The sequence below is a fragment of the Apium graveolens genome, chromosome 7, assembly GCF_009905375.1.
Source record: "Apium graveolens cultivar Ventura chromosome 7, ASM990537v1, whole genome shotgun sequence".
NCBI classification, from domain to species: domain Eukaryota; kingdom Viridiplantae; phylum Streptophyta; class Magnoliopsida; order Apiales; family Apiaceae; genus Apium; species Apium graveolens.
The window spans coordinates 203,425,126-203,452,274 of NC_133653.1; the positions used below are offsets into that span (position 1 = coordinate 203,425,126).

At 32.9% G+C, this 27,149-nt stretch overlaps 3 protein-coding genes across 4 annotated transcripts; 1 reads left to right on the forward strand and 2 right to left on the reverse strand.

Annotated features, from left to right (window-relative positions):
- Positions 1-3,251: 3,251 nt before the first annotated feature.
- LOC141670828 (putative F-box protein At1g47730) lies at positions 3,252-7,232 on the forward strand. Of its 2 annotated transcripts, none has more exons than XM_074476849.1 (2): positions 3,252-4,579; positions 6,993-7,232. In XM_074476849.1, exon 1 carries the CDS (start codon positions 3,329-3,331, stop codon positions 4,544-4,546), a length of 1,218 nt encoding a protein of 405 aa, XP_074332950.1. In that variant the 5' UTR covers positions 3,252-3,328; the 3' UTR covers positions 4,547-4,579; positions 6,993-7,232. The 2 variants fall into 2 exon arrangements, with proteins under 2 accessions (XP_074332950.1, XP_074332951.1); XM_074476850.1 differs by having other exon boundaries at positions 3,252-4,575.
- A 2,291-nt stretch (positions 7,233-9,523) lies between these two features.
- LOC141671924 (leucine-rich repeat receptor protein kinase HPCA1-like) lies at positions 9,524-16,852 on the reverse strand. The gene is made up of 20 exons (XM_074478370.1): positions 16,671-16,852; positions 16,461-16,553; positions 16,195-16,315; positions 16,023-16,094; positions 15,788-15,862; positions 15,623-15,694; positions 14,880-15,041; positions 14,719-14,793; positions 14,105-14,176; positions 13,907-13,978; positions 13,740-13,808; positions 13,501-13,575; positions 12,855-12,923; positions 12,542-12,676; positions 11,940-12,427; positions 11,696-11,854; positions 11,466-11,602; positions 11,070-11,289; positions 10,529-10,764; positions 9,524-10,311 (listed from the first exon to the last, which is right to left on the reverse strand). The coding sequence occupies exons 1-20, from the start codon at positions 16,714-16,716 to the stop codon at positions 9,841-9,843; spliced, it is 2,919 nt and encodes a 972-aa protein (XP_074334471.1). The 5' UTR covers positions 16,717-16,852; the 3' UTR covers positions 9,524-9,840.
- Positions 16,853-18,715: 1,863 nt separating this feature from the next.
- On the reverse strand, positions 18,716-26,049 carry LOC141671645 (glutathione S-transferase zeta class-like). The gene is made up of 11 exons (XM_074477933.1): positions 25,982-26,049; positions 25,782-25,869; positions 25,623-25,679; positions 23,956-24,041; positions 23,766-23,837; positions 23,146-23,199; positions 22,978-23,053; positions 20,876-20,937; positions 20,149-20,208; positions 19,369-19,465; positions 18,716-19,098 (listed from the first exon to the last, which is right to left on the reverse strand). The coding sequence occupies exons 1-11, from the start codon at positions 25,982-25,984 to the stop codon at positions 19,085-19,087; spliced, it is 669 nt and encodes a 222-aa protein (XP_074334034.1). The 5' UTR covers positions 25,985-26,049; the 3' UTR covers positions 18,716-19,084.
- Between the last annotated feature and the right edge of the window lie 1,100 nt (positions 26,050-27,149).

Consider the following 27,149-nt stretch of genomic DNA (forward strand, 5'->3'; position numbering starts at 1 on the left):
TTTCAATATCTGACTTATAACATTTTTCTTAGAACAACATTATTCAAATCCAAGATGCCCCACTTCTCTCTGGGGTGATCATGTTTTGATCTTCTTCCAGAGTTTATTCCTTAACATGAAGACTGTTCACAGAAAAATCCTCTAGTCCAATCTACTTAATATTTTTACAGACACAAGTAATACAATTACAGAATATAAAATTAAATTATCATACAACTTATCCTTAGGGTTGTTAAGATGACTTATTCTTATTATGTACTGGCATGTCTTGCACTATGCAAAATAATTAAAAAGGCGATAGCAGTGAAAAGTGCGTCCAAACTATAGATCATTCAAAAACTTTGAAATTCGAAATTCAATCTGATTACAAGAATTCTAAAAATCCCGCCCTACCCCGTGTGGTTTAAACGAATCTTTTTTTTTTAAATTTCTGTCTGACTCAAAATCTGAAATACCCAGATAAAATCCCCGATTTGAATAAGATTAATTAAAAGTTTGGATTTTTCAAGAAACCAGGATAATAATCTAATATTGGTTGCCAATTTGATACAGTAAATAATTATTATTAAAGTGTAGAATAATAAATAAAAACAATTTGGTAAAAAAGAATATTATTTATTTTGATATCTAAACTATTTCATCTCATGTTTCAAGGGTTTTGTTCCTTGACAATCATGTGTCAGGGAACGATAATTCAACACACTGCTTCCTGGCCGTTGGATCATTTTAAAAAATAATTCACCCTATTTCGCGCATAATATCCACGGAAGGTAATTTTTCCATAATCGTTCCGCGATAAATATCCGTGGAAGGCTGAAAAGACGATTTTACCCTTAATCAAATCCGCGCATATTTTCTGCGGATCACCTGGAGAATAGTTTTAACCCGATTTTGAATCCGATAGAAGTTACAATTGAAATTTTTAAACACATAATCAAATTGGAGGCGATTTCTTAGCGATTTCCTAACGAATTCTTTGCATTTGTGTGCTTTCTTCTGTTCCTCATCGCCTGCGTTGACAATTCTGCAGAAAGGTGAGTTTATCATTATTTTTGTACCATTCAATCGCGTTCTAGGGTTAGAGTTAGGGTTCATGACTGTAATTGCGTGATTCTTTGTGTATAAATGATTGTAGTTGTTGTTTGAGAGGTATAATGGTAGAATATGGAAGAATGTTTACCGTTTCTGTGATTTTGGTAATCATTTCCTTCGGTTCTCGATGTTGTCTTTTGACCTGCGGAGAAAATGTTCCCTGTATAATCCTTGATCCACTTATACTTTAAATTATACAACCCCTGCAATCATGTATTATCTTCCAACTTGTATTTCAAGACTGATGCTTTCTACCTATCCTCGAAAACTTGTTCGATCAACGAGTGATATATGCAGTTGTTGAAATCTCCTTTAAATTCATCATTTTCATAGTAGGTTGAGAGCTTCTCAGGGAATTTATTACTAATGTGCCACGAACACAACAAATGTGTCATGTTCGGTAGTTGAGATTGAATTTCCCCTACCCTGGCTTGATCTTGATCGATAATAATAGCCAAGGGTTCTTTCCCTTCAACGACATCTAACCAAGTACCCAACACGCACTCAAATGTAGTCTTCAATTCATCACGCATTAGTGCAAATCCAAAGGGAATCGATTGGTAGTGATGGTTCACCCCGGTGAAAGGCACAAACAACATAACTTACCTATTTGTTCGATATGTTGTATCGAACGCAACCACATCACCGAAATTTTTGTAGGCCAACAATGACTGAGGATCAACCCATAGAAGACACTTCAATCTTCCTTCTTCATCGATTAGAGTACTAATGAAAATTTTTGTTCCACTTTTCTCTTCTAACTGATGCAACAAATTTAATCCCGCTTGAGCATCATTCACACCCAAATTGTCCTTCCTAAATCACGCACCACATTTCTCGAATATTGGGCATGAAAACCTATTTGTTCCACTCCTCCGTACGATTTTTCAAATATATTCATTTTTTGTCTATATTGGATGCCCGAAACATGGAAGCTCTTGATTAAATTCCTTTAGGCGGTTACAGGTGGCTCCCTTATAATCAAACGCATCTTAGATGACGACACAACATCCTGATTGTATTTTAACACCTGGAATGTTATCTCCCAATGGCTTGTATTTCTCCTATTAATCACATAAATTATAAATTTACACCCATTTCTAGAAAATTTATCTCTACGTCTTTTCTTCTTTGTACTACCAACACTTCCGATCAAAATTTCATCATCCTCGACAAGTTCTATATCACGGTTTTCTCCTGCTAAATTACAAACATATGTACGTGCATATATTGATTTGTTCACACGCCTTTGCGTATTTTGAATCTTAATTTCGAAGTCATTTATCAAAGCGTGATCCCTAATTACATTCTCCGCAGCTACTAAATTGGAGAAACATTGACTCAAGAATGAAATTACTATATTTTCTTTTTCAACAACACTCTTATCCCTTTTCTCACTACTATCATGCATAAATTCACTAATGCAAAATTTCATTTTCAAACACATCTTCACTAACAAATACGCTCTCATCACAATCATCAACAAGATTCACATAACCTACATTATCATTACGCAAGCAACTACCACTACTATTATCAACATCATTTACTACAATACTAATATCTTTATCACTTTTTTTCAAAAAAAATCTACCTTCAAATCTAGCAAATATCTTATTTATAATGAAAACAACAATTAAGTAAGAATGTTAGCTTACTCTATAAAAATAGTGAACAAAGATGAAAGATTTCAAGAATTTCTCTGATTTGATTCAAGTGCCACGAAAGGTAAAGTGGGATCATCTATGATTTTAACCCTGAAAGATTGGCAACTTCCGCGTATAATAACTGGGAAACATGCTTTGCCTTTCGTGCTTAATATTCGCGGAAGCCATCCTTTCTGCAAATATTTTACGCTGTAAAGATATATTTTTAAAAAAAAATCCTGAACGTTGCATCGACGATCCAACTGTTAGAGAGTGATGTGTTTGTTAAACATTTCTTGACAAATGATTGTCAGGGAACGGTAACCCATTATTCAATATATTATTTTGTGCGGTATCTGAACTACTCGAGCTCGCAATATAAAACAAAAATATTATTAATAAAAAAAAACTGATTTTTAAAATTAAAAAAAAAAGGTACGGTCCGGTTCATGTTTACCCCGCGGACCTAAAACCTGTGCGCGGGCCGGCACCATACACGATCCATTTCTAAAAGTTAGGTCCCGCATCCTGTACACAAGCAAGTCTGTCACCCACTTGGATACCAGACAGAAATAATCACTTAAAGAAAAATGGGAACCAGGGCTCGGGGAAAAATTGGTGAGAGTAACACATCATTTAACGATCTTCCTGAAGAAATGGCTGCCTTTATCTTCACCAAGCTTCCTGTAAAATACTTAATTCGTTCAACATCTGTCAGCAAAACTTGGTACTCTCTAATTATTAATCCAAACTTCATTTCTTCTCAAATTACCCATTCACTTTCATCTTGTGATCAAAATGCTGTTTTAATAATACCTACTCATTTATCGCATCGAAATTATTGCACCTTAGTTTCTGCTGAAACAGGCTATGTGTTTGATAAATATGAGATTCCGTTTACTACCAAAAGTGGAACTTTGAAATTTGTTGATTCCGTTAATGGACTTGTTTGTGTAAATGACCTACGTAGCTCGAATACTCTGTATCTTTGGAATCCTTGTCTTCGAAAATACAAATGTATTGAGTCCACTTGTTTCTCGGCTGATCTTTTTCTTGATTCGGGAAAGCGTTCTTCTGTTATCGGATTGGGATTTCATGAACGGACTAATGATTATAGAGTTATTAGAATTGTATCGTGTGTTGACAACAAGAATGTTTTGGTTAGTAAAGTGGTTCCGAAGGTTGAAGTTTTTAGCCTAAGGATGAATGAATGGCGGGAGATTCAGAACCCCATTGGTCCTCGACTTTCTTTGTTTAAATTCAGGAAAACAGTTAATAGTATTATGTACGGGTTAAGTTCAAGCCACCCCGAAAAATATTCTGATGAGGTGGGGATCTTGTCATTTGATTTTAATAACGAGGTGTTTGGGCAACTGAAATTGCCTGATGACGTTCGGTATTGTTTAGGAGAAATTGCCTGTTTTAATTTAATGAAGTTCGAGGGCTCACTTTGTGTATGTGTTTTTAATAAATGTGTAGGCGGCGATATAAACACTCACCCTTTTTGTATATGGCTGATGAGGAACGAAGATGGTATCATATCCTGGACTAAGCGTTTTAATGTTGTACTTGATCAATTTGGGTTTCCTTGTCAGCTCACGAAGAGTGGAGCACTTATAATGATATCTCTCACCAACAGTCCTGTTAGAAGTGTCATCTCATGTAATCTCAAGAACCTGCAATGTAAATATCTTGGATTTGATAATTCACTGGACTTCAAGATCAAGCTGCCTGCCACTGTAGACACTTCATTCATAGAGAGTTTGGTCATGCATGCTGGAGGAGACATACTGTTGGAAACTCCATAATGAGCTGTCCTTTTCTGATGAATCACCTGGTGGGTAAGTAGGTGTCGGTCTCTGTTCAGATTATACTAGCTGATTCACATTGATTGTCTTCACTGTTTTGCACAAAGAGGTTGGATGTTGGGAATTTACACTTTTTCCTCTATTTTCGGTGACTTGTGATTCTACCACAGTTAAACACATACTTAAAGATCTATAAAATCTCCCTCGTTGGGTCTTTTAATCTTCGAATGTCATGAAACATACTGAAGTGTGGTTATTAATTTGTTTGTTTGCCAGTATTTCGGAAATCTATTTTACTCTTCCTGCCTACAAAAATATAAAAATGATGATACTTCATCATTTTATGTAAAATTAGATAGAATAACTTAAATCCGGCCTGAAACCAAGGAAATGCTTTTAATTCGTGAGGTTAAAAATTATATCTAGACTTGATAGATAGAATTCCCTCACCTTGATAGCCCTTTTGCAACATGCTGATTTGACTTTAGAAGTCTTAATACAGCAGAACCCCTGTAAAGTGATACTCTCTAAAGTGATAACCTCTCTAAGGGATCGTTTGGTTCGGCTAATTCTGGTATCAGGTATGGGTTTCGTTCATTCCAAACTTATACCTGGTGTTTGGTTGACTGTTTTTTAAAATCTCATACCCATTCCCGATACCCATCTGGAATCATATTTGATACCACATGGGGAGGTGGGTTTGAGAGAGGGGTATGAGACATGAAAATAAATTTCATTATTTCATTACTTATAAAGTTAAATACAATCTTAAAAAGATATATCTTAATTATCATGTTTAATTTTAGGTAAGTTGTGCTTATTTTTAATTAATACAAAATAGTAATATTTTATTTTATTTGTTTTTAAAAATTATAAATTAACATTAACATTAAAAATTTTAATTTTTTAATCTCTTATATTTAATTGTTTTTTGTTTGTAAGTTGTATAACAACTTAAATTTGAAATATATAATATATAAAAGTTTGATTCAATCAATGAATCAATAATATTTAAATTAAACAAATTTCATTCCAGCACTGAACCAAACACATGATATCAGGAATGATTCCTCAACCCATACCGGCCTAATCCGATTCCTTATTCCAAACTCATACCGTCTTCTGAACCAAACGACCCCTAAATTAATAAAATATCCTAGTCCCGACTCGGGACCAGTATTAAAAATTAATAAACCCTCTATCGTGATAATTAATATTTTTTCAGAAAATTTTAGTGTTAAATATATGTCCCAATTTTCGCATAAAGTGATAATTTCAATTAAATTACATATATTTCATGGTAGATTGGGTAACTTTGAGATTATGTTTCTATGTTTCTCCTCCGGCCACTCTCCGGCCACTCTCCGGCCACTGTTGTAGATTTTTTGAGTTACATTAGGGTGGTCTTTTTTGTACTGACATAATTTTTTTCGAATTTTATCAGTCATTGTAACATGGGAAGATTGTTTAGGAGGCATATTTTCTAGAAGAATAGATAACTCTTGATAAGTTTCTCTAATTTATACATGTAACTTTTAAAATAAAAAAGGTTCAAGTCCATGAATGGGAAAAAGTCATAGAAAGTTTGAACCTTAAGAATTTTGTTAATGAGTAGATATGTTAGAGTTTGTGACGCTACGAAAACAGATGATTAATTTGTAAAATTTCCTCTCACCTTCAACATCTATCATCGTCTTTAAGGTATTCTTGTGCTTTCAATGGTTGAAATGTTTTAATCAATTGAACAAATAGTTGTACAGGTCAATTGAGTATTCTTCCTTTGGCTAAACAATTTCCAGACCAAGCAAATGTTATGCTTCCAAGTTCCAAGTTCTGTGCTAATCTGCATATGGACTTTCTGTAAATTTAATCAATGCTAGAGGGTTTTGGAGTTGAATCCGGGAATTCAAGTTGCCGTAGGGATGACCACGAACTTTGATCCAGTTAGGGACCCCGTCTGAGGATGACGTGAATGTATCTCTGTCTGAAAGTTAGATCACATGTCGTCTATATATCTCTGATACTAATTTGTCGCTATTAAGGTAGTATGATACTATTTACTAAATTGTGGTGGTAGTTTGCAGACAAGCTGAGATAGTCATTAAGATGCGGATACTTGTGTTTTGGGAATAATGCTATAAAAATGTGACTAGTTTGGAAGAATTTGTCTTACAAGTATGTATATTTGCATATGCAGCTTAGGCCAATACAACTACCCAATATGGTAATTGACTTATAAGCTTTAATATAGCAACAGCTCCTGCCTGATTTTTCCTCTATTCTATTGCTTGCTTAACTACCTAGTGTTATTTGAATGGTTAAAAATCTCTAAGAAATCAATTGAAATGTCGAATGTTCTAAAGTAGTACACTTGCAACTTACAAGTATAAATGTATATGCATTGATTGCAAGGACTTACATTTTCTGCATATAAACTAATTTGCAGGTGTAGTTGCTGATGCCGCTTCAGAAATCCTGATGCCTCTAGTTATTGCAGTAGATATATGTAGTGGCTTGGAAGAACTTTTGAAATGAACATGTCCTGTCCCAAGTTTAGTTGGTACTTGTGTTAATCTGCCAGTGTTAGCTGTACTCTTAGTTTGCTGCCAATATATCTGGACAGTAATTATCTTGTCTTGGATGGTTAAAATTTTCTGTCAAGGGAATTGGATCTTATTAGCTTTTAGCTTACATTTGCTAGTGCCTTGATTCTGGTTATTATTCTATTTTAATTTGTACTAGCTGATAACGAGATTAATAAATAAATATATATGGAGCAAAACTTAAAATATACTTGGAAATGTAAGAGCATATGCACCCGTTTACTCCGTCAATCCATCAGTTCATCAATTGAATCAACGGCGCTGGTTACTATTCACCTAAAATTAACTTTTTTCATAAATTCTATACCGCCATAAAACTCCATCAATTCATCAATTACTATTTATCAAATAAAAAGTACATAATATTAGCTATTTTACTTAATAAAATAGATTAAATATCTATTATGTAACGGTCCCACAAATAATATTCTCGAAAATAATTGTTGATAATCGATTAAATAGATTAAATATCTATTATGTACATAAAGATATTCTTGATAAAATTGTCGATAATTTTAGATATTCGGATAAATTTTTATTGAACCATATTATGACACGTGTCTTGATTTAATTTTATAGATAGAAAAATCTTTATAAATAACATATTTTTATAAATTTATAGTCATCTCAAAATTACTTCCATTCTTTAAAACTAAGAGAATGAATTCTCCCCCCTTAAATTATATTAGTTTGAATATCGACCAATAATTGGATCAATAAATTGTCGAGTCCCAGAAATACATAATTGTACCCATTTTATTAAATATGTATATATATATTTATATAAAACACAAAATATGTAAAAATATATGTGTGTGTATTGAACTAAAATAGTAGAAAAAGTATCAGTAAAACAAATAAAAGTAATTTAAATAATGAGGCCCCATTAATTGATGGCCATCACCAAGTCCATTGAAATTTGATGGAGGGAGTGATGAATCAATGCTCCATCAATATTTGATGGAGTGAAAACCTTCCCGCTGCATCCAACTTTTACACTGAACCATCAATAAAGCTCATGAATTGCTTTTTCAATGTTACCCGTGCATATGCTCTAAAATTGGGGTTTTCACCATGTAATGGCATTGGACCTCCAACTACTGAGGTCTGAGGACAACACTAGTCTTCATCTTTTTTGTATTTCATCCAAGCAAAAACTAAATATCTAGAAAAATTTGATGTAGTCTAATGACTAATATGATATCAACTAGTCTAAAGAAAATGTCTTTGCTCATCTTTTATGAACATATCATATTCAATAAGAAACAATAATATTATTAAGAAACAATAATATTATTAAGAAACAATTTCTAGACAAGGTAAATTCTTTTTACGAGTGTTCTGCTAATCTGCCTGTTTACTTGCTGTGCCTTTTTTCTCTGTCAGCAATATATAAGGTGTTTCTGCTAGTTTTTTTAACAGTGACTATGTGTTTGATTCCTACTCGTACTTCTCCTAAATGCCCCTGTGCAATAATATGTTTGTTATCTTTCGTCGTACCCTGTTTTTGGTAATATCATGAGCACACTTCCAAATTCATTCTTGTCTTTGAACGATGTTCGAAAATTCGAACCATGGAGGAAAGGGACTGAGGTCAAAATAAGACTTAATTATAAATTTATTCCTTAAAATATAACAGGATATACACATGAATCTTTAAATTAAAAAATTGTACATTTTGAACTCTTAACTATAACTATATGTTATGTATACTTCAACCCTTTTTGTGATTTTTTTTTCCAATATTACCCTTAAAAATTGTATACTTCAGCCCCTAAATTATAAATTTTGTACACTTTAACCCTTCAATCATTTTTTATATACTTGTTTCGATTCTTGCAAAAATTTATTTAAAATTATTTAATATCTAAATTTTTAATAATATTATTTATCATATTAATTAGTTTATACAATCACATAAGTTTTAATTTATATTGGTTATAATTGCATATATGCTAAATATTAATAGTATATTATAATTTTGCAAGTTTTTATTATAAATAAAATTTATAATTCTAGTAAGATTTACCGAAAGTAAACTAAATATAATAATACGTAGTTAATTAGTATCCTATACATATATATATATATATTATTTAATATATAAAAAAATGACAAGAAAATGATTGGCGAACATTGTTGTCCTTAAAGTATTTGATTCTCGACATAATAATCCTTGAGGTTGATGACAATATTGGAAGAAATTTTGACAAAAGGGTTAAAATGAATAAATTTGATATTTCAATAGTTAAAATATACAACTTTTTTTCTTTAAAAATTTATGTAAAGAATATGTCATACTTTAATACTTTAAGGGTTAACTTGAGCCTCAAAATAAATATGGTTGTTCTAGACCAGGTATTAAAAAGAAAGAGACATAAGCTATTTGAATTCAGTGATCTACCGATTACATGCAAAAGTATGAAACTATAAAACTTCAAATCTGTAAAGAAGATGATAAAATTAGCGCGCTCTCCCTCTCTCTCTCTCTCGTACATGCAAAACACAAGTTAAAATTATAAAAAATAACAATCTCTAATAATATATATGAACAAGATTGACATACAATGCCACCAAAGAATATAAACTGAAGACTAATAAATTGTGTATATGAATTTCAAGTTCCTTGGTCCTCCCAATGTATAGCAGCCAAGACTTAACGACTAGCAAATCCTCATTTCACCATTTTGTTTACTTGGGCTCCAACTTTGATGGAAGATGTGTACCACTATAACTAAACAGGCTTTCATTAGTATAAGGATGATCAAACCCTTTACCTGTACCTTCGTAATTTTCTGAAGTTTGCGTTGATTCAGCATTCGGATTCAAGCCAGCCAGTTCCATGATACTTTCAATCTCTTTTACAACATCACTCATTGATGGCCTATTGACTCCAGATTCTTTCACACAACTCAATGCCAGATCCACAAATCTCTCGAAACCTTTCAGTTCATTACCTGAAATTACAGGATCGATGATTCCTTGAAGGTTATACAGCTTTTTTGTCGTGTCCATTGTGAGCTTGAATTCTCTAACAATGTACATTCCTTTCTCGATTGGATTTCTTGCAGTCAAAAGTTCAAGTAATACTACTCCAAAGCTGTAGACATCGCTCTTCTCAGTCAACTGTTGTGTCATGTAATATTCAGGATCTAAATAGCCCTGCAATGCGGAAAAAAAAAGTATGTAAAATGAAAAGGTTACTAGAAGTTTTAGCTACAGAAAATGCAGCACCTCATGAAAAAGATGCAGATTGACAGGATATCATAATTTTAATATATATAGATGAAGTTTTGTGATATATAGAATGAATTTCATAGCATAAATCACAATCCTTAGATTAAAGAAACTACAAATTTTCATAGTATCTTATCCATACCATTGTTCCTTTAACTTGGGTGGTGACATGACCCTTGTCTGCATCACCCATTGGTTTAGAGAGGCCAAAATCTGCAACCTTGGCATTTAATCGCTCATCAAGTAAAATATTGTTTGATTTGATGTCTCTATGTATGATCGGAGGGTTGGCCAGGTCATGCAAATACTGCACGCCCCTGGCTGCTCCAAGTGCTATTCGGAGTCTTCGCATCCAGTCCAATCTGATTCCAGACTTTCCTGCACAGATGGATAATTATTTCATCCTATTTTAAGCAATACACGCACTCCGTCAACAAAACAGCAGGCTACTGCATATAGTCTCAATATATGCTAAATACTCAAGTTGGAGCATCTCCAATGGCATTGGCTATAATTCTATTGATGATCATCAAAGGGTAAACACAAGATTTATTGACTAATTGTTTGTTCAATGTTATCCTCTCTCATTTAGCCTACTACAAAATAGTATATTTTGACAGCAACTATTACATTCCCATTCATAATCTCGTTTCTTAGAAATGCAAGGGAAATACTTAACATACCTAAAAGACTGTCCTTTAGTGTACCATTGGGAATGTACTCGTAGATCAGCATCTGTTCACCTTGATCAAAACAGAAACCCACGAGGCTGACAACATTCTTGTGATGAACCCTGGAAAGAAGCTCTATTTCAGTTTTAAACTCTAGGCCACCCTGTGTAGATCCTTGTTGAGCTCTTTTGATGGCAACAAGTAAACCATTGGGAAGAGTCCCCCTATATACCTGTAAAAGTGCAAAGTCAGAGTCTGAGAACTAGAAAGCAGGAAATATATTCTGGAAAAAAAAATCAATGGAAAATTTAGAAGTAGGTGATGACAACGATTTTTCTCTGGTCAGAAACTAAGAAGCCTGTGTACAACGATGAAATATTCCATTAGAAAATATTAGAAGGTTCTAACCATCCCATAGCCACCAGATCCAATATTATTCACTTCTGAAAAGTTTCCGGCATATTTCTTAAGCTCTTCATACGAGAAATTTCTAGCACCTTTCAACTGAGGAATACCGCCACTGTTTTGATTTGGGTCCCAGGAAGCTGCATGGTTGCAAAGTAAAACTTTAAAAATTCTCAAGAATCTCATACTAACACTGGGGGAGAAGCATATATCTGAGGTTAATAATCAAATACCAAATGGATTATTCTGTTTATCAGCTCTTTCAGCTCTTCTCTTTTGACGGTAAGCATATAATCCTGCAATTACTAACAAAAGAACAAGGACACAGCCGCCAACTACTGCTCCAACAATAACTCCTGTACTTGATGACTTATTCGATCCAGATCCTTCTCCTGAAAAATATTCAGTAGAAGCGCTTCTTAGATTGAAAAAATAGGGTAGAAGTGAACTATTAGTTAATGTGAAAGACTCCAATACCTGCAAAATAGTTGTAGCTGTGACCAATGAAGATATAGGGTCCATAAGTGTCAGGAGGTTTAAAAGTCTGGTTACTAAGCACAAAACCGATATCAGAAATTGCTGCGTGATCAAAACGATCGGTGCTAGTTGGAAAGATATCCAGGTTCAATACAAGGTAATTCTCAAGATTTCTGGTTGGATTACTCAGAGAGATCGAATCCACTGGGAGTTGAATAGATTGAAATGAACGCATCAAAAGAGCCGCAAGAGATGTGTAGATAGATGTGTCATTGAGGTTTGAGAAAGAAGGAGCTCGAAAAAACAGTGTGCCGGTATATGGATATGCACATCTACAATTTGGGCTGGAAACCTGATCTGAACTGCAGGGAATACGTGCACAATTATTTGGTCCTGTTGAATACAAAGGACCGGATTGCTTGGAAATGGTACAGTATCCTTGATTATCTCTAGTTCCTGATTCTTGACATATTGGATTATCAACAAGTCTGCACGAAATAGTTTATACTGTGAATCAAGAATGCCATAGAACCAACTGTAATTATATTATGAAATATCAGTTGTCAGCATAAAATTTTGGAGAATTTTGAGGAAAAGCTTACATCAAGTTGTTTTTGTATCCAGGTGCAGCTTCAAAACCATCAATGAAATTTCTCTGCAAATCAACAAGTTGAAGTTGGTCGCTGTAGCTGGATCCTAGATCCAAAGTTCCATTAAGTTTGTTGTCCTTTAGTGTGCTGTGATACGATTTTCATTGTCATTATCCAAGATATTTACTGGATCTTATTCTATTATAATCTGACGTGATTATGCAATATTTTCCATCACAAAAAGAAAAATTGAACTTAAAGTCCACTACTTGCTAGATGATATATGTTGAACTCATGAGTATAATGACAACAATCAGCTACTTACATGGTCTGCAGCTGAGCAGTGAAAAGAGAACTTGGTACCGCTCCTTGAAGTCCTGTATTTTCCATGTTTCTGTCATCAGAAGTTTATGTATGAGTAAAAATTTACTGAAGAAAGAGATGAATAAATAATTTCTAGAATTATTTATCCAACAATTATACTCCAATTGTTTGATACAATTTGTATCGTAAAGAATTGCACGAGCTTGGTTTAAAATAAGAAAGCAGGTGTTGAATTGCTTGGGTAACTACTGCAATGTTCAAACACACAGTTAAATACATATAGGATAGGCCAAGTCCAGGTCTACCTCATCAGTTAACTTATTTCATAAACATATTTAGGCTTTCAGAAACAGTTGGTTTGAATTAGAAGTATTACTAGAAAAGACAAACAACTGAATCACTTTACTTTTCTGGAATGGCAAAGGAAATATAAGCAACTCTGAATTTACTACAGTCCTACAATGCCACAAAATTGACACATTGACTAGATTAATGGGGTTATAAAAGGCAAAGTCTTAGGAATTTGATGATATCAAACTGTTTGCAGCAATTTTTATGGCCTTAAGAAACATGTTTCAACTAGCCATTATCGCTATATAGGTGTACGGTGTAGCCTAGTATCATGTACTAAGAGAGAGAGAGAGTACAATGTTGTCAGAGAAGGTAATGTCGAAAACCATGAAGGAATAGCGGATGCAGTAAACGAATTGTTGCTCAGATCCCTGCAATCACAAAACAAAACAATTGTTACTGTACATTTCAAAGACACAATAACCGAGAAAACATGTGGTTTGGGAGGGTTATAAAAAAATTATCCGATATTTCTACGAGATTAAGATGACAGGTTTTTTTAAATCATAACATTATTTGGCTTTCTGCAACTTACACATAACTGAGAGAAACCATTCCAGTGAGGTTGGGGAAGGGGCCAGTTAATTTATTGTTGGACAGAAACCTGGAAGTGAATAAACAAAAAATCGATGATAACTTGGAGGAAAAATAGTAATCAATAAATTTAAAAGTAAATCCACTTTTAATAGTTACTCTACTTACAGCTCGTTAACACCTAAAAGGTTGTCGAGATTTGAAGGGACGGATCCAGTTAAGGAATTATTGTCTAGACGTCTGGAAATAACACAATATAATCATGTCAGAACTTTCGAGGATGGTTTATTTAGAGAATATGCATAAGAAGCTGGTACAAATATAAAGATAAAAGCTTCAACTGAAGTAGGCGATGAAGATACTCACACCACCTCCAAGGTCGTGACAAGTCCTAAAGTAGAAGGGATGCTTCCACTAAGCTTGTTGCTCTCAAACAGCCTGCTCAAAGTAATACATATATAAGATGTCAATTTAAATCCTTGTAAAATAAGCATATACAAATATCCATTTTGATTACCAGCAATGCTAATATAGAAAATTTGAAGCCCAGAGAATAATGTTATAGTCTGAACAAGAAGATTACACATCTATCACCATATGCATCATTACCGTGAATTAAGTAAGTAAAAATTGTTCTTTCTTATTATTATTCTTGGGAGTTCAAACTACTGCAACTGTTCCAAGAGGACAGAGGCGAGACGAATAATTGTGTATAAATGATTTTGAGTGAGGATTTGCAATTACATAAGAAATCAGAATATTTAGAAGAATGATTATCACTAAACTGTGTAAATCATGATAAATTGAACGAGATAGGATGAAAAATGGCATTGTTATCTGATACATTTCAATTCAGCATCTGTGTTTTTTCAGATAAGCATTTAAGCTAGGCATATTCAATACAATTTACTTCAAGAAATTTATTGATTGATCTACTACTTGTAATAAATAGTTTAAAATAGCTCTTTGTTGGAACATACACATGTTGCAGAGTCAAGTTAGGATTGAAAAGCTGAGGTGGTATGTCGCCTGATAGCTGATTCTTTCCAAAATGACTGCAAATTAGTGGATAACAGTTAGGGACAATCTATTTAATTAACTAGGAAATGAAGAAAATAAAATAAGAAACGGGAAAAATTACAAATGCTTTGTGTTGATCAAGTTATCAAGACCAGGCGAGCTCCTTGTTGAGACTGGTATTGTTCCTGTAAGCCGATTTTCTGCTAGATCTAACCAATAAAGATTTATTAGATTGCCGATGGAAGGTGGTATCCCCCCGCTAAAGCCATTAGTATTAAGAGACCTGCAGAGCATGAGATGAAAATGCTGTCATATATGCTGCCGTGCAGGCCAATTCCAGAATTTACAGTAGTATTGATCACAACGAGAATCCCTTGACAGTGCAACCCAGCTACAAAAACCAAAAAATACCCGGCATGTCCAACTAAAAGATAAATTACACTATACATGTTTTAAAATTGTATAAGTAGTTAATAGTTAGTAGTTCTTGGGGCATTTTAGTGCATGCTTTCTTGATTGCATAAGCCAGCTATTTCAAGCAAGCGGATAAATTTGTCCTAAAACAAATAACATTCTTTTCTAATTGCACTTCGAGACAAACGAATTCAAGCAAGTTGTTGAACTCGTATCAAGCAAGGGTTGTATTAATGCATTATCTTAATAATCATTAATACAACCCTTGCCAAATGACATGGCCGAGGCCCGAGGGAAAAAGAACATAAAACAGAAGACTAATTTGTGCATATCAGAAAGTTTTCATTAATAAAATGTTCCAATTTCAAGCAACAATGTTTAACTGCTTCTCGATTGCCTTCTCTTTCATAACAGAATAATTTTATGAAATTTCCAAGTAGAAAGACTTACAAATATCTTAGCTGCACTAACGATCCAATACTATCTGGAATCAAACCAGTGAAGCTGCATCCAGCTAGGATCCTGGAAGATGAAAACCATAGCAATAAAATTACATAAAAATACTTAACTAAAAAAAACACTGCGGAAAACTATCTAACAAGCAAATATACTTACAAGTTTGATAGTTTCTTCAGATTTCCAATTGACGCAGGAAGAGTCCCGGTCAATCCTTTGTTGGATGACAAATCCCTAGAAACGAAGTCGACAATTACTTTAAAAGTGAAAGAAGAAGAAGAAAAAGAGAGGAATTATATTTTTATCTTTTATGCCAGAAACATGAATGTACCCTTAAGTTTTCTGTCACAAAATTCATGGATTAAAGAAGAAAAACTTAGAGAAAAGAACCTACAGAGTCTCCAACTCAGATAAGTTTACGATATCTCCTGGCAGCTGACCAGTCAGCCCTATGCTTGATAATGTTCTGAAACAGAAAATTATCAACTTAAATAAATGCATGATGTTAAAACATACTCAATCTTCAGTTCCTGCTCAAATCTGTAAGCTAGTGTTCCTGGACTTACATCGATACAACACGTGAATTCCTGCAATCGATTCCATCCCAGTTGTCTCGACATGGATCAGACCCTACCCAGTTTGGTGGTGTGTTCTTCCATTGATTCTTGAGAGCTTGCAGAATAGCAGCTGCAATGCAAAAGACAAATCTTTAATATCAGAAATATCGAAAATACCAGCTTAAAATTTTCTTTTTGAGACCAGAACAAACATTTGACAGAGTTCCAAGACTACAAAAGAGCCCAAGAAACATCAAAAGATCAAGTGAACTCACAGTCTTGTGATGCTATGCTCAATATTTGAACCGAAAACACCAGTAAAAATATCTGAAACCTTTGATCCATATCACATAAAAGCAACACAAATCCTGAAAAATTAAATATATAGACCAAAAAATCTGTGATCACCACACAACTGAAATATCAATAAATGAGAAGAGAGATTCTGAATGGACCTAGTAGGCTATAATAACAAGTCTACACACCAAACATTAGCTGCATATATGATATAACAAAAGAAGCAGCTAGCATACTTGTCCAAATTCCTAAATCACTTTAAATTAATGCATTTCACATAACTGTTCCACTACTACTTTTATTTAAGAACTGCCAAACCCTTAAAAAATAAGTTAAGATATTGAAATAAATATAAATAAGAGTAACAAAAATAGAATAGACTGGGTCTATGATTGCACCAAAGTCAAGCTATAACTTTTTGAAAGATCCACAACATGGGATTATCTACCGGAAAAATACATGAATCATTTAAAGTCGCATATGTTTATTTCACTGTCAAGTGTCAACCACAAATTCTTGATTATTTTAATTAAAACAAACATGTCATGTTCTGCTATACATTTCCAAACACGTCTTTAATTTTTGCATTTTGTATTTGCTTCAAGTTGGCAAGTTTGGATTTACCTTTTTTGAAGTAGGTATAGTACAATTTTATCCGTGTTTGCATGCAAGCTGCATTGTAAAATATGAACAATTACGTGAAATAAAAATTTAATTCTACCATTCAGGTATTTTTAAAACTTAATGAAGTAGGTGATATATAGATAAATTACTTTGATCACATTTTTGAAGTGAAAATTTTGGGTAAAATTATGTCAAATAGGCGCATTAATTACCACTTTAATTTTTTTTCAAAAAAATCGGGAATATAATAAGGAGCAAAACTAAAATTATTTACTTATCTCACTTACTTTTTTTTTTAATTTTAATTTTTAAAATTGGGGAGTAAGGGGTTAGATTGGATAGAGTAAAATAGAAAAAAAAAGGTTTGTTAAAATCAGTAAAAAAGGTAATAATTTTAAAAGTATAAAAAAATTGAATGTGAGATGAGATCCAAAAAGAAAAGAATTGGACAAGAGAGTAGGAAGCTGTATATATCAACACAAATGTGTTGAATTTGTCACCTATATTATATGTGTAATGTATTGTTTCAAATTGCATAGTTGTATTGTCAAAAAAAAAAATTGCATAGTTGAATTCCCCGTTCACATTCCGGCTTGTATTGATTATTGATTTCTTACTTTTTTTCACGTGTATTGGACCTTGGTCTCTTCATGGGGAATTGGCAATTGCATGTTATTTTTGCACGGTAAGGAATTTATAATTTAAATCTTTTTAATATTTTTTCTGAAATTATTTGTACAATTAACAAAATTTGATTTATAGTTTGGCTTATGAATTTTATTTTTCAAAAGTACAGTGCATTCATTTACAAGTTTTATTCATTTTATGAGTTGACTTTCTAAATATTTACTTTTGATTTCTTTTGTTATATTTTAATAAATTAGCTTGTAAAATAAAAACATTGATTTAATTTTATATAATTAAACAAGTCAAATGGAGCTTGTGTTTGCCTTGAATGCATGTTATTTGATGCGGAGGATGTAATTATTAAATGGGTAACAAGTTGGGACTTTCCACGCAGCCGGTATATATTAATCGCGCGTGTTAAATAATTGACTTTTCAAATTGTGGCACGTACGTACATGAGCTGCTTTCTTATGTTTTGGATATAAATAGTACGACTTCTTCTGATTTCGCTTTCAGGTTGCGTTGATTTTTTACACTCGATTTCATTGACAAAACATCTACTCCATCAAATCTATTCAACTGCTTCCGTTTAATACTGGATTATAGAGGTGTTTGTAGATCATTTCATCACTAGTTCTAGCTTCTCATTTTCTTATACGATTCATTAATTTCTAAATATTTCATAAAATAATAATATTTTTTTCAAGATCCTAACATAATAGACAAAATATACTTTTACTCCTCATAAAATAATAAACTTGTTAAGGTAATATTTTTTTTCCAGTTTAATATAACCGACACAATGTATTTTAAGTTTAACTCCCCGTAAGAAATAAACTGTTAAAGGTGAAGTCTGTACGTCATCCCCATCCCGATTCCTCATTTTGCCAAATCTTACTTGTACTACCCAGTTTCAGGGAAACTTAAGTTCTCACCATTACTTAATACAGCTACGTACCGCGAAGGTTCAAACCTTGACGAGTACATTTGATTTGGTTTATATTGATGACTTTACTAAGAGTACATTTGATTGATTTGGCTTACTTACATGAATTCACTAAGAATGTCACTGCCACAGTGCTATCCATACCATGATACATTCAAAACTATAGATGCACAAAGCAAAAAGTACGTATAAGAAGCGATATTAATGTACATTAGCCAGATTTCGTCCACACAACCAAGCAACAATACTACAAGCCTACAGCGTGGGTAGGTTGCAAGAAGCAACTTGATGTACATTCTCACCTTATTTTGACTATAATTCCTTGAAACACGAAGAATATTCGTTTCTTTTTTCCCCTATGTTTGCACCAGATATGCTTTTATTCCAAACTGCCTTCGTAGTACTCTACTCTGCAAAGTCTGAATTAGGAAATATGAGGAAAAGAATCATTTCCTTGTTATGAGAAATGATAACTGGTCAATTGCAGAAAAGAAAGAATATGTTTGGATCTTAGAGAGTCGCGATCATCCAAAATACCTAAAAACATCTTTCCTTCCAATACTAAAAATATAAATTACTCTTCTTGTACCCAAGCACTAGCCATATTTCTGGTAAAACTATTCCTATTTCCTGTAAAATGAACTATTAACTAAATGTGGAAATTTTTAAATCTCAACACATTTATTCACCTCTAGGAGCATCTGGCTGTTTTTCTGGCATGGCATCTTGGAAGGCAGGCAATTCTTCATATGCCTTGTATACCCTCGAAAGAAGGGGGTACTGGGTCTGCAGACACCATTAGAAACATAAATTTTAGAAGTAAGAAATGTAGTACAGGTGGATGGAGAAAATACAAATAGACAAAATTTGCGTACAGTAAATAATAAATATACAAAACAAACTGGTGAGATCAGTTCACATGAAAACCTAAAAGAACTGTACACAAGTATAATTTTAAGTGATTACTTAGCAAGTGAGCAGCAGTATCAACATTAATGACCGTAGAAACAAACCTAAATTATGGTCCGTATCGTTTTAACTAAAGGATTATCCATAGTTTATATATACAGATTTTTGAAAGCGCTATAAAGGAAATAATCTTGAAGTTGGACTTATTAAAACTAAAACGAAGTAAATATTATGTTCAGTGCATAATAATTTCTACGAAATGCCTAAACTTTCTAAAATACTGTTATAATCAGATTTTCACATCACATAAATGACATGGAATGATAGCATCATGGGTGCTGCATCTAGAATCATATACCACTATTATATTTAATAAACAGACTAAAAATCAAGTAGATATTATATAAACATTTAGGATAGGGTGAGGGAGCTGAGTATTAAAGCTTGACTTCTCCATGTCTAGTATTGCCTTCAAAAACACTACGTTTAAATTTCATGCACTAACAGTTATACCAAATACTTTCCTAAAATTACTGGAAATCAAATGAAGGAAAACATACCATGTCAATGTTGAACCTCGTGATTGATCCATGGATCTGGGGTGCCAGAAACAAATCCGCCTGCAAGTTTATTTACAATTTATATATATTGTGATTCTGTGAATCCCATCAGGAATGGAATATCCATAAATTGAGCATTTCCATCTGGCTTTTTCAACAATCGCGGAAAATTAAAGTCTGCTTTTATAATTGTGATTCGTGAGTGTAACCAGTAACCCATAGCATATAGTCTTCAATTATTACTGAAAATAAACTGTCAGAAATACTCATTATTGATTATTCACTGAAATCACATAGATTGGGATTAGCTTTCAAAATCACTTACATCTACTAAGGTATGCAGCTTACGCAAATGAGCAAACATGTTACTCTACAAAATATGTTGGTCTTAGAATTTAATAATGGACCCAAATAATTTTTATAATGAATACATACAAATAACTAAATCAAAGAAATTTTTTTTGTAAATGAATAGTGTTTCCATTTAAAATTTTTTATTTGACATCATATGTTATCTTCACGAGGCTTTAATCAATTTGGGGTACCAAATATATTAAATAAATCATATTTTAAGTCTTCGGTATACATCAGACCTGAAAGTTAACTCATACTGCTCGATGCTTGCAAACTACTATAGATATGATTATGAACCATCACTCAATGTCAATGATTTATAAACTAACATCTTAATAGTATCTGATAGTTTGGTATATAAAAGAGAACAAACCAGAAAAGCTTCATCTCCAGTGGCATACTTTCCAGCATACTTGACTAAAAGCTTCTCAAGAGCTGCAATAGTCGACGGAAACTCAGACAAGCCAAATACAAGTATAATAATAAAAAAAGTTGTATCAATAGCAGGAACTGGGATCGGCCAGGATATTTGATAAGTTTATACAAGTCAAATATAGGTCATAATAATTAAACATATACACTAATAAGAAGATTTTTTCTTCATCCTGGAATAACTTTTAGGTTGGTAATTAAAATCATAACAACTTTTCACATTTAAAGATAAGATGGCAAAACAAATACAAGGTTCCCCACATATATGGAAAGTTTGTACAATCTGGAACAACTTTGAGTCACTTAGTAAAACATATGATTCTGTACCTTAGACTACATGTGAGACAACATAATTGTTAAGTAATCAGTCAGTCCATCTAAAATCTTAAGGTAGTAAATATATGATTATGTACCTTAGACTACATGTGAGACGACATAATTGTTAAGTAACCAGTCCATTTAATATCTTAAGGTAGTACAGGAAGGCAGGAAGGCCCGAACAGGATCTTATACTCTTCAACACTCACCCCTCAATCGTACGATACTTTTCGTACCGATTGACAACAAAAAATATAACCAATACCAATATCAATATCAACAACAATGACAAATATTTAAATTAAATAAATGGGGGTGGGAGGACTCGAACCCGAGTCCCTCCCTATCTTAAGGTAGTAGAGGAAGACCCAAACAGGACCAATACCAACAACAAATATTTAAATTAAAGATGGTGGGTGGACTCGAACCCGAGTCCCTCCCTAAACCGAGCTCTAATACCATGTTAATGAACCAATTACTCTAAAACCTCAAGGTGTTACGGAATAGGGAATGACCCTTTCCAGGATCTTATATTCTAACAATAATGAATAAAATTGTTTGGTTCACATATATGCTAAAGCCAGCTAAATATGGTTTGACAAGTCCGGTAAAAGTCTCACCATGGCCTTAGAAAAAGGTGACGAATTTTTCCTCCATCCCTACCTAAGAAGCAAGGACACGGGTGCATAGTATACGAACACACAGATTCGGAAAATTTGAAATATGGGGATGCGGGTGCAGGGGAACATGTCATATATAAGTGCAAATTTTCATATGTAATTTATGCTAAAATTAAGCAACATAACCAAAAACTATCTGCAAATTGAATGAAATCCTTAAGTTGTTTATCCAAAATACAAGAATATAAATATAATCTTTCCATTTGTGAAAAAATGAACCAGATTATTAATACTTTTGTATTTGCTTATAAGAATTTGATACTTAATTTTGTGAAAGCCGTTAGTTGAACACAAAATTTGACTACAATTAGTGAAAATAAATTCGAAAGTACGGTTGAGGGAGAATCGGTGTGTCCAATACGGGGACACGCGTGTCCAAGAATCCGACACGGGGATAGGGTGGTTTACCCAACTGTCCGTGCTTCCTAGGATCCTACTTACACTGAGCTCCTTTCTGTTCTGAGCATTGTACAAGAAAGTAAATTTATTTTTACAACTATTAATACTATAATCCACTCGCTTAATCTCGCTGAGCGAAGATGAAGGAAAAAGTAGCTAAAACACTGGAACCTTTCTTCGACGATGTAAGTGTGGAACAAGCACATTTGGATGCGGAGAAATTAGGGAATCTTTATTCAGTCATTAGTCACGTAGTAGGTGCATATATCAAGATCTGAAGACAAAATCCCTAAAGAGGTACTCCTAATAGCTCCTTAACCCTATTGTTTGATAGTTTTTCACAAAGTAGTGGTGCTTTTGATTCTTTCAGTAATCAGAATTGAATTTTATATATAGACAGTCATAAGAGTAAAACTAGAAAGTTCATCATTTTTCAAGGAACACCAAATTAATAGTCGACTTGAACTTGTCTTCTTTTCATTTTTTATGCTTTGTCTTAGTGCTAGCAAGCACCAAGACACGCTAGTGAATTCTTATATAAATGTCATTTCTAATTTTAAAACTGATTCATAGTGGGCCGTTATATCTATTTTGAGAATACGTCTCCTGAAGAAGTGAGCTCAGCTGTCTGTCAGTGGAAACTTACCTGCAAAGCCTTTACTGATATGGGATTGAGCCCAATGAACACTCTCGCCACTACCAAGATTTTCGTCAATATATTTCTGCAAAAAAAAATTAGCAAAGAAGGTAGTAAAGCGGGCTCGCACAATATCCAAAAACTGACTACACAACTCAAGGGAAATAAGGTACTAACCAGCACCGCTAGATTCTGAAAAGGCTGTATGCTCGAACAAACTATATTTGCAGCCTACAATGTTCATGGTAATGCTGAGAAGATAATGTATTACATTACATATAAAGAGAATGAACAAGGAAATGCACTACGAACAGAGTATGCATAAGTGCCCAAGCATGCACCTTAAAAGAGTTGAGAAATATGGGGAAAAATCATAACAATATCAAATATATGATAGTTGAACAGTACAGAAACCACGTAGAAGTATCAAAATAATATTCTTAGATTTTTTCCCAATAAAGCGGACAACAGAAGATATTTTGTTCTACAAAATACATTAACCATTAAATTTAGCATTCTAGGCTCAAAGCACTACATTTTACCAAACACAATAGTGGTTGTATAATTAATATTTTAACATTAGGACTAAGCTCATGGCATTTGACTGTTATTTGCAGGCTTAAGTTTCGTACACAATATTGCCAAGTCAAATTTTATGCAGTAAACAAATTTAAGACAATGTTTTGCAATGTCTGAACTTATTAGCATGTTACATCCAATAGCATTTTTCTTCTGTTGCAAAACCTGTTGCATCCTATAATGCAATATAAGCAGATCGTAAGATAAAATGCATATACCTGGTAATTGATTGCCCTTTTATTGGGATCTGTAGGCAACAACGGGTGTTGAGGATACTTGTCTTCCAGATACTGTACATCACAAAGCATGCCGAGTAATTCAGAAACACTACGGAGAATCTAAAAATCTTAAAAAAAAACATGTATCTTACATAATTAAGAGTTTAATGAAAAAATACTGCCAACACACCATTAAGATGGCAAATGAGTCTGCAAGCGTTGTCTCTCCATCCACCAGCACCGGAACATAACCGAGAGGATTGAGCTTTAAGAAATCTACAATGGTAATGTAACAATAAACATCAGACAATTATCTCCAAATAACAGATATTAACAGATCTGCTCGGCCCAACAACATCTAGTGAGAGTACCAAAGTTTGACTCGATACTTATCATTTTTAAAACACTAGAAGTAATGTAAGATTGTTGAGAGTTAGAAGTCAAATCCAAATCTCACAGAAAATTATAGAAGATGTAACAAGAGGCAGATAATTCTTGTTACCAAAACCATTGAAGCTCTGCCAGATTTTTCGCACTATAAATGATTAACATATATTGAGGAGACCTTACATCAAAATATAAATACCAAATTCCAATCACCTTTTTAGTTCATTTTCATAGGGACTAATAATACCTAAGTGGAGGGGTGGAATTAGATGTATTCTTAAACATGAACAAGAAGTGATCATAAAGAGTCAGATGAGAACATAGCCCTGGCAATCAACAAACTACGGAACTACAAAAATGTTAATGCTCACAGTCAAAACCAGAGTTTAAAAAGCCGAATCGAAATAAAAATCCCTGCAATTTTATATTGATCGGATCATTAAGAGTTTTCAGTATGGAGCATGTATTAAGAGGATTAAGCTGGTTGAATGCTGAATCATCAATAATACAAATAAATTAAAACAAAAATATACATGTTCACGAAATCACAGCTGAGATTGTTACTCCTTTACAATTATTGACATGTATTAAATGATACAGATATTTATATATTATATTTTAATCATGTCGTTAGGCCCTAGAAGGCCTCTTCATGGCTTTAAAAGCGTTGTTTTAGAACATGTGATGTAATAAGAGCAAGTCCAATGCAAGATGCAAAATAACTATATCTATTGCTATAATTTGGCACCAAAAGGTGTTTTTTGTTGCTAAAATAGAACTTCAACTCCAATGCTAGTTGCATTTTGCATCCACATAATTCCTAATTTAACTAATTTTTCTCTTTCTCTCCTACATTGTATATAAAGTTCACCACTATGCGTGTCATTTGTGGTTACATGATGATGTGGCATGGATGCATAAATGCATCCTAGTTTTCAAATTTAGAACCAAGGATGCATTTATGCATATTTGCATCCAAGGATAGAACCCCTTTGTAGTTGAAATTTTTAACATTTGGTTTAAAATTATAGAAATGGCACCACTTATAGCATTGCATTGGACTTGCTCTAACAATATAGGGTTAAATATCAAATTGGCGACTATATAACTAGCAAAATATCAAATTCACCACCTATTCGGGGTCATAAATTGGTTACTTTCCACAAAAAAGGTGCTGATTTTCGGTGGTAAATTTGAGAATTCGTTGACTTATCACCAACTTAAAAGTGATCAATTTGAAAACCTCCTACTTGTGGCCAATTTGAAACTCCGAATTTATCGGTGGCAAATTTGAAACTTTGCTAATTACATGGTGGTTAACTTGATTAATAACCCTAACAACATATAACTTGAAAATAATGTATATTAAGGAAAACCAATCATGCATGATTAACCAATTAAAGTAATAAAACAAGAAAAATGAAAGCGAGTTTGAGTTGATATTTTTTGTTAGAAACAAAAAAGTCTTACCAGGAGTGAATTGTTGACCTTGGAATAAATTAACAGCTATGTATTCATAATCAATCCCTGTTACAGAATAACATACAGTGAGTAATGAGTATTCAAAAATCAAATAAAATCACAGCGACTAAAATAAAGGAATAAAATAAAAATAGGAAAGCGGCTAACCTTTCAAGTTGAGAGCAATTCGAACACGAAAAGCACAAGAACTCCGGTAAAATGAATACAGCTTTAGCTTACTTGTTGAAGAATCAGCCTGTATATACCATATTAATACACAGAGTCAATATTATATTAAAGAATATGATTTTAGTTATAGAAAAATGATCCAATAAAAGAAAGAGGACAAAGAAAGGGGGGCATTCCACCATATTATTGTTAGCAAGAGGAGGGGAGTTGCTCAAGACAACCGACTCAACAGTCCTTAGAGTTTTATTTTCTGCTATAAATATTCGTGAAAAGGATTTTTTCCTTTCGGCTATAAATATTTTTTCCCCGGATATTTATAGCGGAAGATAAAATAAAATCCTTTAATCTGGGACCTTAAAATAAAGATGTAAGGGTTGTGGATTAGTGTGTTAGATAAGATTTATTTAACACATGATTGTTAGGGATTAAAACTCATATATTAAACTTCGTATATTAAATACTAACTAGTTCTATAGCGCGACCGTGGACGGACATACTCTAAATTATGTTAATTGAAATTATTTTTGTTGTAATTGTTGACAATAATGAATAATTTATTTGATTATACATACGAGCACGAGTGATTGATATATTTATAGTGGTACATTCGCAGCAAGTAATAAATTATATTAGTATACATTTTTTGTCATTTCATAATTAAATGATATTCGTAATATGTTAATGCTTAGAAAGTAAAACAAATACAAGTGATTATGTGTGTCTGGTAATATGGAATAATTATTAATTTTGTTTTTTTCATTATTTAATGTGTTTATTTGTTAGAAATGTGATTGATGAGTCATACTATACAGACAATTGACGTCAATACTGTAAGTTTACTCACTGAATGACATATAATACTCTACGTCACAATAACTTTCTATTTTGGTACGTTCTAACGAATTGTTAACATTTCCTAAAATAGCATATTATCTATATAATTTAATGGTTCCAAAATTTATCTCCACTTTCTTAATTTTTCTTCAGTATAATTTATTTTTTAATCTTTGTGTCTAACAACGATGTTAACAACCTATGAGACGGTGGGAGTATATGATATATGTCATAAAATTATTAATAATGAAGTATAAATCATACATATCTGTATAAATAATTTATTTTATTTTTATTTCATTGAATTTAATATAATATTTCTCCATTTCATTATGTTGGAGGATGAGGTTAGATTGATAACAAATAAAAAATAAGAGTATGTGTGTGTAACCCTGTATTAATTTATATATCTATATAGGGAGTTGCTCAAATGAGAACCCCCACTAATATGAGAACTGAGATATAATCTCAGCCACACATTTTCATTCCTAAATTAAATCACAGCCACATAAT

Excerpts from the sequence above, each read along its gene's own strand:
- LOC141671924 (XM_074478370.1), bottom strand. The coding sequence starts at position 16,716 with ATGCTAGCTGCTTCTTTTGTTATATCATATATGCAGCTAATGTTTG. Across the intron at positions 15,695-15,787 it reads CTGAAGAAACTATCAAACTT|GATCCTAGCTGGATGCAGCT; the intron begins GTAAGTATATTT and ends TTCATCTTCCAG. Across the intron at positions 11,603-11,695 it reads TAAACAGAATAATCCATTTG|CTTCCTGGGACCCAAATCAA; the intron begins GTATTTGATTAT and ends GCAACCATGCAG.
- LOC141670828 (XM_074476849.1), top strand. The coding sequence starts at position 3,329 with ATGGGAACCAGGGCTCGGGGAAAAATTGGTGAGAGTAACACATCATTT.
- LOC141671645 (XM_074477933.1), bottom strand. Across the intron at positions 23,838-23,955 it reads ACTCATTTGCCATCTTAATG|TATCTGGAAGACAAGTATCC; the intron begins GTGTGTTGGCAG and ends TGTGATGTACAG. Across the intron at positions 19,466-20,148 it reads CGAGGTTCAACATTGACATG|ACCCAGTACCCCCTTCTTTC; the intron begins GTATGTTTTCCT and ends TGGTGTCTGCAG.